Source organism: Bubalus bubalis, chromosome 3 (assembly GCF_019923935.1).
Source record: "Bubalus bubalis isolate 160015118507 breed Murrah chromosome 3, NDDB_SH_1, whole genome shotgun sequence".
NCBI lineage: Eukaryota > Metazoa > Chordata > Mammalia > Artiodactyla > Bovidae > Bubalus > Bubalus bubalis.
Window position 1 is genome coordinate 23,959,718 of NC_059159.1, and position 16,069 is coordinate 23,975,786.

Below are 16,069 nucleotides of genomic sequence, written 5' to 3' on the forward strand. Positions count from 1 at the left end.
GAAATAGCAAAAATGTGAAGACAATCTAAATATCCATCAGTAGGAGAGTGATTGAGCTTCCCAGGTGGCTCAGTGGTAAAGAATCTGCCTGCCAAGCAGGAGACACAGGTTTGCTCCCTGGGTTGGGAAGATCCCCTGGAGAAGGAAATAGCAACCCACTGCAGAATCCTTGGCTGGGAAATCCCATGGACAGAGGAGCTTGGTGGGCTACAGTCCATGGGGTACCAAACAGTCAGACACGACTCACCAACTAAACAACAAGGGGAGTGATTAGACAACTTACTGTCTATTCAGGCTGGGAAACACTATGTGGTTGATTTAAAAGGAAAACAAGGTCGAGCTCTTTGTACTGACACGAATGAATCTCAAAATTAACGAGCCTCCTTCTCCTGAGAACCACGCAAGCAGCGGAGCCACTCGCTCACAGGACTCCTGACAACTGGCTATGTCTGTCTTGTCCCAGCTCATGTCGGTGATAGCAGATTGGGATCCTGAAGCCAGCCACAGCAGGAGTATCTATACTATAGAAACTGGAAAGTGCTATCATTGCAGCTTTATTCCTTTCAGAGCCAGATAAAACAGCTACCAGCATCACCCAACTGCAAGCCCTATGTAGGCACGTGTGTCTTTGTCACACGTGTAAGAGGAAAAAGGAAAGTGAAAGTCGCTCAGTCGTGTCCAACTCTTTGTGACCCAGGCCAGAATACTGGAGTGGGTAGCCTTTCCCTTTTCCAGGAGACCTTCCCAACCCAGGGATCCAACCCAGGTCTCCCACATTGCAGGAGGATTCTCTATCAGCTGAGCCACGAGAGAAGCCCCATGTAACAGGGTCTAGAAGCGAACACAGTGCACTGTTAACAAGGAGCTCAGCAAACGGCCAAGAGCTGGGCTCTGGGGACAGATGCCTGGGGTCGAATTCTGGCTCTGACACTTGCAACCTCTGTGACCTCGGGCAAGTCACTTAACCTCTCTGTGCAGCAGCTCCCTCATCTATGGGGTGGAAATAATAGTACCTCCTCATGGATTTGTAGGGAGTAGTGCCTGGCACATGGTAAATGCCCAGAAAATGTTAGGATAATCTCTGTGGACAGGAAATGGGAAAATGACTGTGTCCATTTTATTTATATCGGTACTGATGAAGTTTTTTACAAGCATGTGTTTCTTTTGTATTAAACCCCCAAAGTAAAACCACACACTCAATTTAAAAAGCAGTCAGGATGCACCATAGACAGTATTCCCTCCCCCTTCCATCCTCCACGTCCGCCCCCAACTCACCGTCGGTGAAAAGAGGCTCAGGTAGCTTTCGGAAGAAGGACTTGAGCAGGCTGCTGATCACGTTGAGGTCTTGCCAGCGCTGGGGAGGGGGCAAAGACATAAGGCTGCAGTCAGGCCCTGCCCCGGTGCCTACGCCTCCATGCTGGTCCAGCCCTAGAGCCCAGTCCAGCCTGGTTCTGGCCTTCTCTGGGATCTACTGATACCATACCCAGCTCTGCCCAGACCAAGGGTCACTGGGCTAAGAATACCCACTACAGCAGAACAGAGTCCCCAGCCAGGTCCAAGCCCCTTGAGCCCCTAGCCCCAGTGCCCCTGCTCCAGCCAGCCCAGTGGGCTTGGACATTTGTCCCTCCACAGAAAGAACATACCTTCCCTGGTGCAGGCACTGTGGGGGACAGAAGTGAGCAAAACCCACCCCCACATGAGCCTGCCTATTGGACCTGCTGGTGCCAACTCCTGCTGGTCTAAATCACGAATTCTCAAGAAGGGACGTTGGAACTGTTTGGTTTTCACAACTGGGGCACGCCACTGGCATCGAGTGGACAGAAGCCTGGGGTGCTGCTAAACTTCCTCCAGTGCACAAGACAACCTCCCACAAAAAAAGAGTTATTCTGCCCAAAGTGTCAAGGTTGAGAAACTGGGCTAAACAAATGGTTGTTGAACACAAGAATGAAGAATAGCCGGGTCAGTGTCCCTTCTGTGCACCAGGGGGCGCCATCACCCAATGCAAAGTCCTCCCTGGATAGGAACTGCTCAGAATAACGCATGTTCAGAAAGCAACAGAATCCTCGAGCAAAGACACACAACTCAGCAATATAGTACTCATTACAATGGGTCCATAGCTCAACACTTTTTTCTTCTTAACTGATAGTTAATTGAATTTCCATCGACAAGCCCAAGTCCAACAGGTTGCTACATGACATCCTCTTTCCTGCCCTACACCCCAGGTCTGCCAGGGACAAATACCACCAGTCTGCAGCTCAAACTTCTGGCTCCTTTCCTACTCCTCCTTCTTCCCTCTCGTGCAGCCAAGTCCTAGAGCTGCTCCCATCCTCCTCATCCCCCTTGGACCACTGAGTCCTCCTGACCCCCTCTCCCACAAGATGGGTAATTTCTTCCCTAGACATCCTGCTCTGGGCCTCCTTAGTTTACATCCACTCAAGTGAAGTGAAAGGTGCTTAGTTGTGTCCAGCTCTTTGCAAGCCCATGGACTATACAGTCCATGGAATTCTCCAGGCCAGAATACTGGAGTGGGTAGCCCTTCTCTTCTCCAGGGGATCTTCCCAACCCAGGGATCAAACCAGGGTCTCCCACATTGCAGGCGGATTCTTTACCAGCTGAGCCACCAGGGAAGCCCACACACCCATTAGGCATACGCTAAAGCCCTGCTTCTCAAACCCTACTCTCATTTATGCCTCCCCAACTGAAGAACCATCCAAGGCTCACCACTGTCCATTAGCTCAAGGTCAAAGGCTTTAGTGAAGCCACCAAAAGCCCTCTGTCCTCGGCCCTGGGCCTCACCCTCCCCACTGCCAAGCCCAAGAGGTGGGTCCACTCTCTGTTCTGACACTCAGATCCCTCTCTGTGATACACAATCTGGTCCCTAATGAGAACCAGCCTTTTCTCTTGTCCACTATTTCACATGTGCTCATCTTGTCTCCTGAGTTCCTTCCCAAGGGCAGAAAGACTGTCTTATGTCTTCACATACAGCTTCAGAGTATGTGACTCATAGGACTTTACTGCCCAAATTCATGGTTTTCTGAAACATCTTTTCCAGCAGAGTATCTTTTGTCCAGTAAAATGATCCAAGAAAACCCAATGTGAAAAAAATCGACATTAAAAAAAACAGACAGAAGGACTTCCCTGGTGGTCCAGTGGTGCAGAGTCCGCCTGGCCATTCAGGGGAGAGTGGGTTTGATCCCTGGTCCAGGAGGATTCCACATGACGCGGGGCAAGGAAGCCTGTGTGCCATGGCTGCTGAGCCCACGTGCTGCCACTACTGAAGCCAATGCCACTAAAGCCTGAGTTCCCGAGGGTCCCTGCTCCGCAACGAGAGAAGCCCCTGCAACGAGAAGCCTGCACACCACAAGGAGGAGATGCCCCTGTTGGCGGCAACTAGGGAAAGCTCACCCAGAGCAACGAAGACCCAGCACAGCCAAAGATGAATAAAAAGAGACAGAGCAAAGCAGGTTACTCCAGTTCAGGCAGGGACGCAGGTCCTGACCTGCCCTCAGCCTCCCACAGCACCTCTGGGGAACCTTAGGATTCTGGGAAACACTGGCCCTACTGCAAACTCTTTTTTTAAATGGAAATGTTTATTTGGATATTTCCCCCAGTTTTATTGTGATATAATTGACATTTAAACTGTTGCAAACTCTTTTTTTTTTTTTTGGCTTAAACAACAGAAATTTCTTTTCTCACAACTCTGGAGGCTGGGAACTCTAAGATCCAGGTGCCGGCCCATTTAGTTTTTGGTGAGGGCTCTCTTCCTGGTTTGCAGGCAGTCACCTTCTTGCTGTGTCCTCACGAGGTGGAGAGGGTGAAGAGAGGAGCTCTTCGGTGTCTCCTTCCACAAGGACACTCACTCTATCATACTGCAGCCTGACTTTATTTCCCCATAATTACCTCCCAATAGGCCCTACTCCCAATACAGTCATGTTGGCAGTTTGGGTTTCAATGTATGAATTTTGGGAGGACATGATTCAGCTCACAGCACAAGAGAAAGGGGAGATGATAGAGTAGAATTCTGGAGGAAATACCAAAACAGGATTGTGAACACAGAGACATTTCTCTCTGTGTTTCTCTCTATAGCTAAAAAGGACAAGTTGTAATGAAAGCACAGAAACATTTTTAGACAAGACAGACATTTTGGGAGTTTGCATTAGATGGCCTTGACCTCTGGAAGGCTGTACCCTTCCTCCCCAGTCTGCTGTTACCCACCTTTCAGAGTTATTTGACATTTACTTTATATACTCTGTCCAGGATTTTTAGATGTAATCACTAGGAAAAACTGGTCAGAGTGTGCTTTCTCTATCTTAACTGAACCAGAGTCCTTCTATGTAATTTTTTTCCTGCTTTAAACATGTCTTATCATGAAAATTGAGATCTAATTGATGTTCAGTATTATATAAGTTTCAGATGTATAGCATGTGTGTGCCAAGTTGCTTCAGTCATGTCCAACTCTTCATGACCCCATGGACTGTAGCCCACCAGGCTTCTCTGTCCATGGGATTCTCCAGGCAAGAATACTGGAGTGGGTTGCCATGCCCTCCTCCAGGGGATCTTCCCGACCCAGGGATCAAACTTTCGTCTCTTACATCTCCTGCATTGGCAGGTGGGTTCTTTACCACTAGCGCCACCTGGGAAGCCCCCAGGTGTATAGCATCAGTTCAGTTCAGTCGCTCAGTTGTGTCCAACTCTTTGCGACCCCATGAATTGCAGCATGCCAGGCCTCCCTGTCCATCACCAACTCCCGGAGTTCACTCAAACTCATGTCCATCAAGTCGGTGATGCCATCCAGCCATCTCATCCTCTGTCGTCCCCTTTTCCTCCTGCCCCCAATCCCTCCCAGCATCAGAGTCTTTTCCAATGAGTCAACTCTTCGCATGAGGTGGCCAAAGTACTGGAATTTCAGCTTTAGCATCATTCCTTCCAAAGAACACCCAGGACTGATCTCCTTTAGAATGGACTGGTTGGATCTCCTTGCAGTCCAAAGGACTCTCAAAAGTCTTCTCCAACACCACAGCTCAAAAGCATCAATTCTTCGGCACTCAGCTTTCTTCACAGTCCAACTCTCACATCCATACATGACCACTGAAAAACCATAGCCTTGACTAGACGGACCTTTGTTGGCAAAGTAATGTCTCTGCTTTTGAATATGCTATCCAGGTTGGTCATAACTTTCCTTCCAAGGAGTAAGTGTCTTTGAATTTCATGGCTGCAGTCACCATCTGCAGTGATTTTGGTGTATAGCATAGTGATTCACAATTTTTAAAGGTTATACTCCATTGTTATTATAACATGCTTCAAACTCTTAAGTGTGGTTGTCAGATCCCTTCACAAGCTAGTCTTGTCTCATCTGATCAGCCACCCACATTGCTGGCCACTCCAGCAAACACCATATACTCCCTTTCTTTTAACCAGGGGTCTGCAAACCATGGCCCAAAGGTCAAATCCAGCCAATGACCTGTTTTTGTGTGGCCCTCGAGGTAAGAATGGGTTTTGCATTTTTAAAATGTTGTGAAGAAGGGCTTCCCTGGTGGCTCAGTGGTAAAGAATCCACCTGCCAATGCAGGAGATGTGGGTTCAACCTCTGAGCCAGGACGATCCCACGTGCTGTGGTGCAAATAAACCCGTGTGCCGCAACTATTGAGCCTATGCTCTAGAGCCCAGGAGCTGCAACTCCTGAGCCCATGAGTCCTAGACCGTGCGACGTCACAAGAGAAGTCACGGCACTAAGGAGCCCACACACCACGACTAGAAAGTAGCCCCACTCGCTGCGACTAGAGAAGAGCCTGGGCGGCGATGAAGACCCAACACAGCCAAAAATAAGTAAATAAATAAACAAATAAACGTTGTGGAGCTGAAGAAGGAAGAGAACAAGGAGGAGGAGGGTGTACAACAGGCCACATAACCAAAGCCTGGAACACTCGCCACCTGTCCCTTTACAGAGACGGCATGGTGAGTGCCAGCAAGCCTCCAGGGCCACGCCTTTCCCCAGGCCATTTCCCTGACTGGAGGGCCCTTTCCTGGCTTTCCCTGGCTTTCATGAACTCTACTCATCCTCCAGGCCCAGGCCCAAAAACCTGTCACCCGCCAGCCTCTGCTTCAGGGCTCCCAGGCCCTGACCGCATCCACCTGTTGGGCTACAGCCGGGTTGAGGCCCATCCCTGCGGCTGGTCTGCAAAGGCAAGTCCTGTCGTGCCCATCTTGGTGCCTTGGCCCAGTGCCAGGCACATCACAGGGTACAATGAACACACCACACTGGCCCCCTTCCATGGACCAACCCCTGAATCAGACTCACCTCATCCTGCAGGTTGATGTCCCCGGGGCCACGGTTGAGCTGTTCCTGCAGGCTGGACACCACTGCATTGTTGCCTGGGACTCGGTAAATGCCCGTGGACTCCAGCCCCCGTGCCTCCACAATTCGACAGCATGCGGCCACGATCAAGGGGACACGCTGGAGACACAGGCAGGGCAGGGGTGTTAGGCAGGGTAAGAACAGCATTCTCTGGGAAAGGATACTTGCAAATGATACGACTGGTCAATGAGGGATTAACAGCCAAAATACATAAACAGCTCATACAACTCAACATCAAAAATACAAACAACCTGAGAATTCCCTAGCGGTCCAGCAGTTAGGATTCCATGCATCCCCTGCTGGGGACCCAGGTTTGATCCCTGGTTGGGGAACTAAGATCCTCCAATCCACAGGTCAAGGCCAAAAGCAATACAGATGACCCAATTTAAAAATGGGCAGAAAAACCGAACAGACATTTTTCTAAAGAGGAAATGCAAATGGCCAACAGGCACATGAAAAGATGCTCAACACCGCCAGTCATCAGGGAAATGCAAATCAAAACCACAGTGAGATATCGCCTCAGACCTGTCAGAATGGTTGCATTAAAAAGACCACAAAGAACAAAAGTTGGCGAGGATAAGAAGAAAAGGGAACCCTTGTACACTCTTGGTGGGAATGTAAATTGAAGCAGCCATTGTGGAAAACAGCATGGAGATTTCTCAAAACACTGAAAATAGAGTTACTATATGACCCAGTGCTGAAGAATTGATGCTTTTGAACTGTGGTGTTGGAGGAGACTCTTGAGATTCCCTTGGCCTGCAAGGGGATCCAACCAGTCCATCCTAAAGGAAATCAGTCCTGAATATTCATTGGAAGGACTGATGCTGAAGCTGAAACTCCAATTCTTTGGCCACCTGATGCAAAGAACTAACTCATTGGAAAAGACCCTGATGCTGGGAAAGATTGAAGGCGGGAGGAGAAGGGGATAACAGAGGATGAGATGGTTGGATGGCATCATCGCCTCAATGGACATGAGTTTGAGCAAACTCTGGGAGTTGGTGATGGACAGGAGACCTGGTGTACTGCAGTCCATGGCGTCGCAAAGAATCAGAGATGACTGAGCGACTGAACTGAACTGAACTGATTGATGACCCAGCAATTCCGCTCTTGGATATATATCCAGAAAAAATAAACCACACTAATTTGAAAAGATACATGCACCCCAATGTTCATAGCAGCATTATTTAAAGCTGCCAAGATATGGAAGCAACCTAAATGTCCATCAACAGATGAATGGATAAAGAAGATGTGGTACATGTATACAATGTAATACTGCTGCTGCTGCTGCTAAGTGGCTTCAGTGGTGTCCGACTCTGTGCAACCCCATAGACGGCAGCCCACCAGGCTCTGCCGTCCCTGGGATTCTCCAGGCAAGAACACTGGAGTGGGCTGCCATTTCCTTCTCCATTGCATGAAAGTGAAAAGTGAAAGTGAAGTTGCTCAGTCGCGTCCGACTTGTAGGGACCCCATGGACTGCAGCCTACCAGGCTCCTCCATCCATGGGATTTTCTAGGCAAGAGTACTGGAGTGGGGTGCCATTGCTTTCTCCACTACACAGTCATAAAAAAGAATAAAATTTGCCATTTGCAGCAACATGGATGGACTTGGAAAGCATGATGCTCTGTGAAATAAGTCAGACAGAGAAAGGCAAATACTGTATATCACTTATATGTGGAATCTAAAAAATAAAATAGTGAATATAACAACAACAAAAAAGCAGGCTCAGAAATGTAGAGAACAAAGCAGTGGTTATCAGTAGGGAGAGCAAAGCAGGCAGCGGCAAGACAGGGGTAGGGGATTCGAGGTACAAACTAGTGGGTATAAAATAAGCTACAAGGATATATTGTACAACACAGGGAGCATAGCCACTATTCCATAATAATGCTAAATGGAGCATAGCCTTAAAAAATTGTGAATCACTACATTGTACACCTATAACTTACATAATATTGTACAACAACTATACTTCAATGAAATACAATTTAAAAAAGAACAGTATTCTCCACCAGTGGGCCAGAGGTGGGGAGGACAATATAGGGGTAGAGAAAGGGCAGAACCCCATGGAGGGTAGTTACTAAAGGCTCTCGCTGCCTCCAGTCTGGGAGCCAGAAATCACACCAAAGCCTTGCCATGGTCTGGGAAGGAGCACCAGCTGGGAATCAGGGACTCTGACTCAGCTCTGTGCTCCCTCCCTGAGCGGCTTCCCCAGCTGTGTCCATAAGATGAGGTGGAGAGCTGGTTCCAAGGTCCCTGGCAGCTCTGAGCCTCTGTGCCTCAGTCTCCCCACTCCCCTCTGGCCCTGGAGCACGGCAGGAACCCACCTGGTTCTCTGTGGCTGGCTGGCACTCCTCCAGTCGGACACCAAATGCCCTGGGCGCCGCCTTCTTATTCTTCTTGATGATGCTGATGCCCCAGGGGGTTTTGGAGGTGGAGACACTGTCATCTGGCGCTGGAGGAGGCAGAGAGAGCCAGGGTGAGCTAGGGGCCCAGGGAGGGGCAGCAGCCACACTCGGTCACAGACACTTGTACATCACATTCACACACTGGACGTAAGGGGACTCCTTCAGAAAGGCAACCAGGATGCTGAGGGCTGATGGGAAATTATACTATCCCAACAGAGAAGGCCAAAGTCATGAGGGTGTTCACCCTGGGGAAGAGAGGCCTCAGAGTAATAGGGGACTTCTGTATGGGCTCAGGGGCTGACAACAAGGTGGGAGCCACAGATTCTGGTACAACCAAAGAAAGAACTTTCTAATGTTCAAAAGCGTGTGAAGATGGAAAAGGCTGCCTCCTGCTCCTGAAGGACACAAGCAGAGACTGGAGAACCAGCCAGCTGGGATGTCCTGGAGGGAAATCAGGCTCCAGGCCCTTCCACCCCTGAGACCCTCAGAGCCCCCAGCCCCTCACAGGCATACACACATGGGCAGATACATGAAGATAACCATGGCACACACCCACATGCATACCGCCCCCTTAGCAGCCACCTTCCTACCCTTGCTCCCGGCAGGCTGGTCCTGAGTTCTGAAGCCACGTGCCGTACTCTGTTTGAGGAACTCAGACTTGAGTCCCCCCAGGCCACGAGAGCCTTTGGGGGAAGAATCAGCTTTGGGCCCAGAGCTATGGCTGTGTAGGAAGAGGGGAGAGGTCTTCACTGGGGTGGCCCTGCATGCCACCTGCCCTGGCCTCCCATCTCTTCAGACCTCTCCTCCATCCCCAAGCCCATTCCCCCCATGCCCTTCTGGGGACTGGAGGCCTCAATGCCCCTCTGCCCTCCCTGCCCCCAAGAGAGGGCGATTCAGGGGCTGCCCTCAAGTCTGGAGATGGGCCAGGAGAATGACCTCTGCCTGGGGTGTTCCCCACCCCATGGCCAGGACAAGGACTGGGCCTTACCTCACTTTGCGATAATCATTAAGCTTCTTGCTGATCAGAGCTTGGTTGGCACAGCCGGGGTCCTGGAGGAAGGAAAGGGAAAGCAGACCCCATCAGTGCCCATGGCCAACCCACCAGGATTTCTCCCTGGCCCTTGCCTCAGCTTTGCCTCCCCTCTCCTCCATCTGCCAGCTGGAGGGGACAGACCCCGGAGCAAGAAAGACCAGGGCCGGACTCCCGAGCACCCCCTCACCAGCCGTGTGACCTTGGGTAATCCACTTAACCTCTCTGAGCCTCAGTCTCCTCCTTGGAGAGATAATATGGCAACCTCAGGGTTGGGGTGCAGAATTATGCATGCGGCATTCATCACAGTTCTGGCAAGGCACAGCCCAGCTGCCCCAAGAGGGGCAGCTGTTGCAATAATGCAGGTGACGTGGGACCCCCAGCTCATACCCTGCTGGGGACAGCCCAGCCAGTCCCCACAGAGAAGGGCCCCAAACTTCAGGTGCTTTTCTCCCTGCAGCGAGGACATTGTCCTGGGGCAGCAGAGCTCAGTGAGATGGTGGGCCTCGGTGGGCACTAGGAACCCCTCCTGTGGTCAGAGCAGGTGAACGCTGGACCAGGGCCCAAGCCCACCATCCTCTTGGCAGAGGCCAGCCCCCAGCTCCCAGCCCAGGACCCTCACAGAACTTCAGGTGTACAGAGGCACACTTGTGCAGCCACCCGGCAGCTGGAGTGAGTGGAGGCAGATACTCCACCCCGGCCCCTGGCGTGCAGCGCCACCGTGGAGGGGGCACCATTTAAAACTTCTCCTGGATTCCCTGCCAAAGCCCTTGGCTCAGCCCCTGCTGCCTGCTGCCAAAGGCCAATCCCCTTGGCCTCCTCCCAAGGTCAATGTGTTTTTGCCCCTGCAGAAAGGCCAGCCCTGGCAGGGGGGTCCCCTACAGCTCTGGCCCACGGGGACCTCTTTCTGTAATACATTTCACAGGAGACCCCCCTGCCTCCCGAAGCTCCACAAAGAGGCTGAGGTTTGGCCTGGACCTGACCTCTCTGTGCCAGAGCCTGCCCAAGGCAGTCATAACAACGATGATAATAATAATAATTACTGTCACTCTGACAGCTATTATTGTTACTGCCAGTCATGGAATACTAAGGACGCCAGGCCCTCTGTGAGCCACTGGCCCATGCATCCTCTCTTCACACCAAACCCTGGGCGGGCAGAGTCGCCAGGTATACTCCTGTTGGCCCATTTTATCCAAGAGGGGACTGAGGCTCCGAGCGGCGAAGGGAGGAGCCCGGTCGGTGAGAGGGGCCCGGGTCCTGCCCTGCCCTCCCTGGCCCGCCTGGGGCCGGGCCGGGCCCTCACCTCGCCCTCGGCCCTGCTGTTCTCTCGGATCGCTCTGATCCAGCCCAGCATGTCATCCCGGTCCTCAGCCTGAAAGAGATATTCACAGAAGTCAGCGGTGGTCAGCCGGAACACGTGCCTCCTCTTGGTCTCGCTGTAGGAGATGTCCACCAGGCAGGAGCCGATGCAGACGGGCGCCGCCTCGTCCTCACCTGCGACGGCCGCCGCCGCCCCCGCCGCCGCCGGCCCGGGCTCCCGCCGCTCCTTGCTCAGCGAGAGCGAGCGCGCCCGCAGCGCGGCGTACACCCGCTTCCACTGGCGCAGGCCGCCGCCCGCTTTCTGCAGGGAGACACGGGGAGGGGGAGAGAGGGGAGGGGGGCGGGGTGAGAGGCTGGGCCTGCCCTACCCGCCCCAGAGCCCGAGGGGGCCCTAGGAGCTGCAGGCGGTGGACAGCGGTGTGCACCCCACCCCACTGCCCGCCGGGAGCCCCCTGCTCTGCGCCACTCCCGCCGGCGCCTGGGACGGCCTCCTGCACGCAGTCCCCCACCTCTCTCAGCCCCGCAGCGGCCGGGACACCCCTACCCATCGTTCTCAGTGCCCTCAGAGGGTCCCCAACCTTCTCAAGTGCTAGCATCGGCGCTCCTGCGGCATCGGCAATGCCCCCGGAGAACCGGCAGGGGGCTCCAGAGAGCAATCAGATCCCTCCACCAAGCAGGACCCACCTTCCGTACAATCCTCCTAAAGCCATTGGGGGCCACATTCTGCTTCCCTTCGCGGGCAAAACTAGTCAGAAGCTGTCAACCACGCTTGCTCTCCCTGCTTCTCTGCCTCTCACTCAAGACTCCACTCCCTCTCCTCTTCCTGGGAAGCTGCCCCCCAGGCCACCTGGGCTCAGTACTGCGAAAGCTTGTGGCAGCGTCCAGGCCCTTCTCAGCCCTTTGCTTGGCCTCTTGGTGGTATAGGACCCAGCCAGCAGTCATTCCTTCCCTCCCCAAACTCTCTCTTGGCATCCAGGATCCTATGGTTTCCAGTTTTCCTCCTAATTTCACTGACTCCTTTTCTACTCCTCCACCCCACCCCTCATCAACCAACATCCCCTACACCAGCAGTTCTCAACCAGGAGATGTTTGTCTGGAGACATTTTCAGTTGTCACACCTGGGGAAGTGCTATGGCACCTAGTGGGCAGAGGCAGACTGAGGATGCTGCCAAGCATGCTGATGCCAGGCCAACCCCACAGCAAAAATTCACCTGGCCCAAAATGCCAACAATGCTGAGCTGAGCATCCTTGCCCTAAAGGAGGGGGCGCTCCAGAACTTCGTCCTGGGCCCCCACCCCCTGCCCACCTCCCCCATGACATCATCCACGCCTGTTTTTTAAAATCTTGTCTGTCTGCTGATGCTGATGCCCAGTAGTACCCATGGCCCAGCATCTCCCCAGAGCCACGCTCCGGTACCTCCCACTGTCTGCTCAGTGTCTCCACCTGCGTGTCCCACAGGCACAGCAGATGCTGCCTGCTCACTATGGGGCACTTGATTTTTACCGTTCCCCTTCCATCCATCTTTTCCAGCTCAGTAAATCCACCTAGTTGTCCAAAAACCTGGGAATTGCTCTTGACGCCTCCTTGTTCCTCAACCTTGACTCCAACCCATCAGGAAATCACAACTGTTCTGCTTCCAGAATATCACCTCTCTCCATCTTTCCTGCCATCACATCAACATCTCTTCCCTGGACCACTGCATGAACCTTCACAGTTTCCACTCTCCCTCCTGCAACCCACTCTGCAAGCAGCAGCTGCAGCCATCATTTCAAAATGTAGATGAGATCCTGGCTCCCCCTGCTTGGCACCCTCTCATGGCTTCCCATCACCGCTGGAATCAAATCTAAGGTCTTTTATGATCAGGTCCCTGTTTCTCCTAACCCATCCCTCTTTTTTTCTCATGATGCTGAGCCACAGGGGCCTTTTCTACTGAACAAGCCAAGCCTTTCCTTTCTCCAGATCTTTGCACATGCTATTCCTTCTGCCCAGAGCCCCTGGTTTTTCTTCCTCATGTGGTTGCCTCCTTCTCACCCTTACAGTCTAAGCTCAAGTGTTACCAACATCACCTTCTTAGCGAAACCACCTCTAAGCACTTCTCCCCTAATGGCAGCTCCTCCTTCCTCCCCACTTAAAGGCAATTACATCGCCCTGTTCATCTTCTCTGAATGCCCACCGCAGCCTCAGGTTACTGGCTATGGGCAGCTTTCTCCGTATCGGGAAAGCTTGGAAAAGCTCCTGAGTCAGGGAACTCATCTGCCCTCTTGCCTCCACACTCCAGAGCCTAGAGCCATGCTGGCACAGGGGAAGTGCTCGTCGATATTTACTGAGTAAATGAATTTGTCATTCTCGGAACGACACCCTGCGGGCTGGGGCTCCATCTCCCCCATTAGATTGAGGGCACCGTTCCTCTGGCTCACGGCCTACCTACGACTCTTCAGCCAGCAAGAGCCTCTGTCCTCAGAACAAACCAGATGAGGAGACTTCAAGGCTGGCAGGTAAACACAGCCACGTCTGGCCATGAACCCTGCCCATCATCCCATACCTACTGGACCCAGGCAAGGATGTTCAAAGCAGAAAACAGCAGGGCCCTCCAAGAGAAGTTTAATGTCAGAGTGAGATGGTGACAAGGAGGCCCCTTGGGACTAAACCAGCTAGATGACCTTGGACAAGTCAGGCCCCCGCCGCTAGCATCAGTATTGCCATATTGGAAAAGTAAGAGGTGACCCAGCTCCAAGGTCACATCCAGCTCCAGTGCTGGGTCTGGCTGCAGGGATGTCACACCCACCCATCCCATCCTCTCACTGATAGTCAGTGGCCTCCAAAGGAGCTGGGGGCCGGGGGAAGGCTGGACTTGGCTGGAGCAGACAACATCTGCCTGGCAATCTGGATCCTGGACAGACCGAAGCGCCTGGGAGGGGCCAGGTCCCTTCCTTGCCCAGGAGATCCTGCGGCTGGGCTGCCAGAGGCCTCCCAGAGCGGGGGACAGCCCACCGTCAGGCAGGAGTCAGCAGCTATCACCTCCAGCCTTGGGCGGGACCATCTGTCCACACCTGCCCACTCCTCCTTGGTCTCCATCCTCCGCTTCCTCCCGAGGCCCAGCCGTCTCTTGCTTTCTCCCTCAGTATTCCTGCGCCTGTGGCTGCAGACACTCGTGTCCTCTCTGATGGACAAGCACCCTCCCCACGTGGATCTCCCTCCTGATGCCGCACCCTCAGAGCCTCTGTCACGAGGACACCTCCACCGGGGGATGCGCCAGGGCCTTCAGATGCCATAGGCCCCCAAAAAACCTCTTGGCTGCCTCTCCCCAGACCTGCCCCTCCGGCTGGGGGAAGGGCCCCACCATTCACTGACCCTCCAGCCCAAGCTGGGACGCCAGGAACCAACACTGCCTCCTCCACCTTCCGTCACCTCCCAGCCTGCAGCCCGCCCAGCTTTCCTTCCCCCTCGCATCTCTCTAAATTGTCCCCTCTCCTCCGCCCCGCTCCCCTCGCTCACCTGGACAACAGCAATGGCCTTGTCTCCGCCTGTCACAGATGCAACACTTACCTCCTGGGCTCCCACCTCCACCCCACCCCCTCACCTGCAAAGGCTTACCCCAAGGGATGGGCCTGCAAGTAGGCAGGCACCCACCTCCACACCGGCCTTCCATCTCTTATCCCGGCTCCCAGCCACCCAGAACCCCCTGCCACCTTCCCCCCAGACTGCCCAGGAGGGCGTCTCCCCTGTCAGATCACACCCTTCCTGCTTCATAGATCCCTAGACACCCTTCACAGCTTTCCAGACACCCCCTCCCATCCCACTGAGGTCAGGGTCATAGGTTGCTACGCACTGCTCTCCTGAGCCCCCCATCACAGCAGTCAAGCACTGTGCTTTCTCCACCCAGCATGAACCCCAGCAGGGCAGGACTGGCCTGGCTCCTTCACCCCTGAATCTGTAGAACCTCAGCAGAGAATTGGAGCCGAGTAGGGCAATGGCACCCCACTCCAGTATTCTTGCCTGGAAAATCCCATGGACAGAGGAGCCTGGTGGGCTGCAGTCCATGGGATCACACAGAGTCAGACAAGACTGAGGCGACTTGGCAGCAGCAGGCTGTCCAGCATCATGAACAGGCCAGACAAGGGCACAGAGGAGTGCCAGCCCTGCCTGGACTACACTCTCACTTCACTTTCACATGGGCCCTTGGAGAAGAATAACACTGTCCCCATCTCACAGATCAGAAAAGTGAGAATTGGACATTAAGGGGGTTATCAGCTGCCTTGTGCCTGATAAGTGGCTGGGTAGGAATTCCAAGTGTGTCTGACTTTGAAGCTTAAGTTCCCGCCAGGTACAAGATACCCTAGAAGGCAGGATAGAAAATTCAAACAATAGCAATAAGCAGAAGAGCAGCTCCCGAGGGCCAGGCACCCAGGTAAACTCTTGCTTAGATCATCTCATTTAATCCTCAGCAAAGATGCACGATCTGGGGATTAGCATTCATTCCGCTTGCAGACGAGGAAACTGGGTCATAGGTCAGCGAGCAGCCTGAGCTTTACCAGCAACTCGCAGCACAGTTATGAGCCAAGCCCAGGTTCACACTAACCGCCCTGCTCGGCTCGGCTCTGCCTGTGCTGCGGGGAGGCACAGCAGTGGGGTGGCTCCTCCTCCTGCTTCTGCAGCCCATGGTGCTGCCTGGAGCCAGAGTTCGTACTCCACAGATCCAGGGGCTCCACTTTGCCCCTTGGGATCCTGCTTGCTCCCCCGCCCAGGCCCAGGCCCCCTTCCTCTCTCACCTGAATCTCCATAGCAGCTCTTACTTGGCCTTCTTACCTCCCTTTGACCCTGTCTAATTCACTCCCCCCAAGAAGCCCAGTGGAAGAGGCCCCAGGGGCTTTTAGTTGCCCCTTGCTGCTGTTGTTCAGTCGCTAAGTTATGTCTGATTCTTTGCAACCCCATGAACTACAGCCCTTAGTATAAAGCCGCCAT

General features: G+C 53.4%; 1 protein-coding gene across 6 annotated transcripts in view; it reads right to left on the reverse strand.

Annotated features, from left to right (window-relative positions):
• ARHGAP23 (Rho GTPase activating protein 23) overlaps positions 1 to 16,069 on the reverse strand; it is an 81,308-nt gene that overhangs the window by 18,377 nt on the left and 46,862 nt on the right. For 5 of the 6 annotated variants that reach the window (XM_044939033.2, XM_025280243.3, XM_044939035.2 and 2 more), the window contains 6 exons: positions 11,091 to 11,408; positions 9,746 to 9,807; positions 9,348 to 9,478; positions 8,677 to 8,804; positions 6,299 to 6,454; positions 1,276 to 1,354 (listed from right to left, as the gene is read on the reverse strand). In XM_044939033.2, coding sequence (XP_044794968.2) covers positions 1,276 to 1,354; positions 6,299 to 6,454; positions 8,677 to 8,804; positions 9,348 to 9,478; positions 9,746 to 9,807; positions 11,091 to 11,408 — 874 coding nt within the window. The remainder of the gene's footprint in view (positions 1 to 1,275; positions 1,355 to 6,298; positions 6,455 to 8,676; positions 8,805 to 9,347; positions 9,479 to 9,745; positions 9,808 to 11,090; positions 11,409 to 16,069) is intronic. The other variant, XM_044939034.2, reaches the window with a different exon arrangement.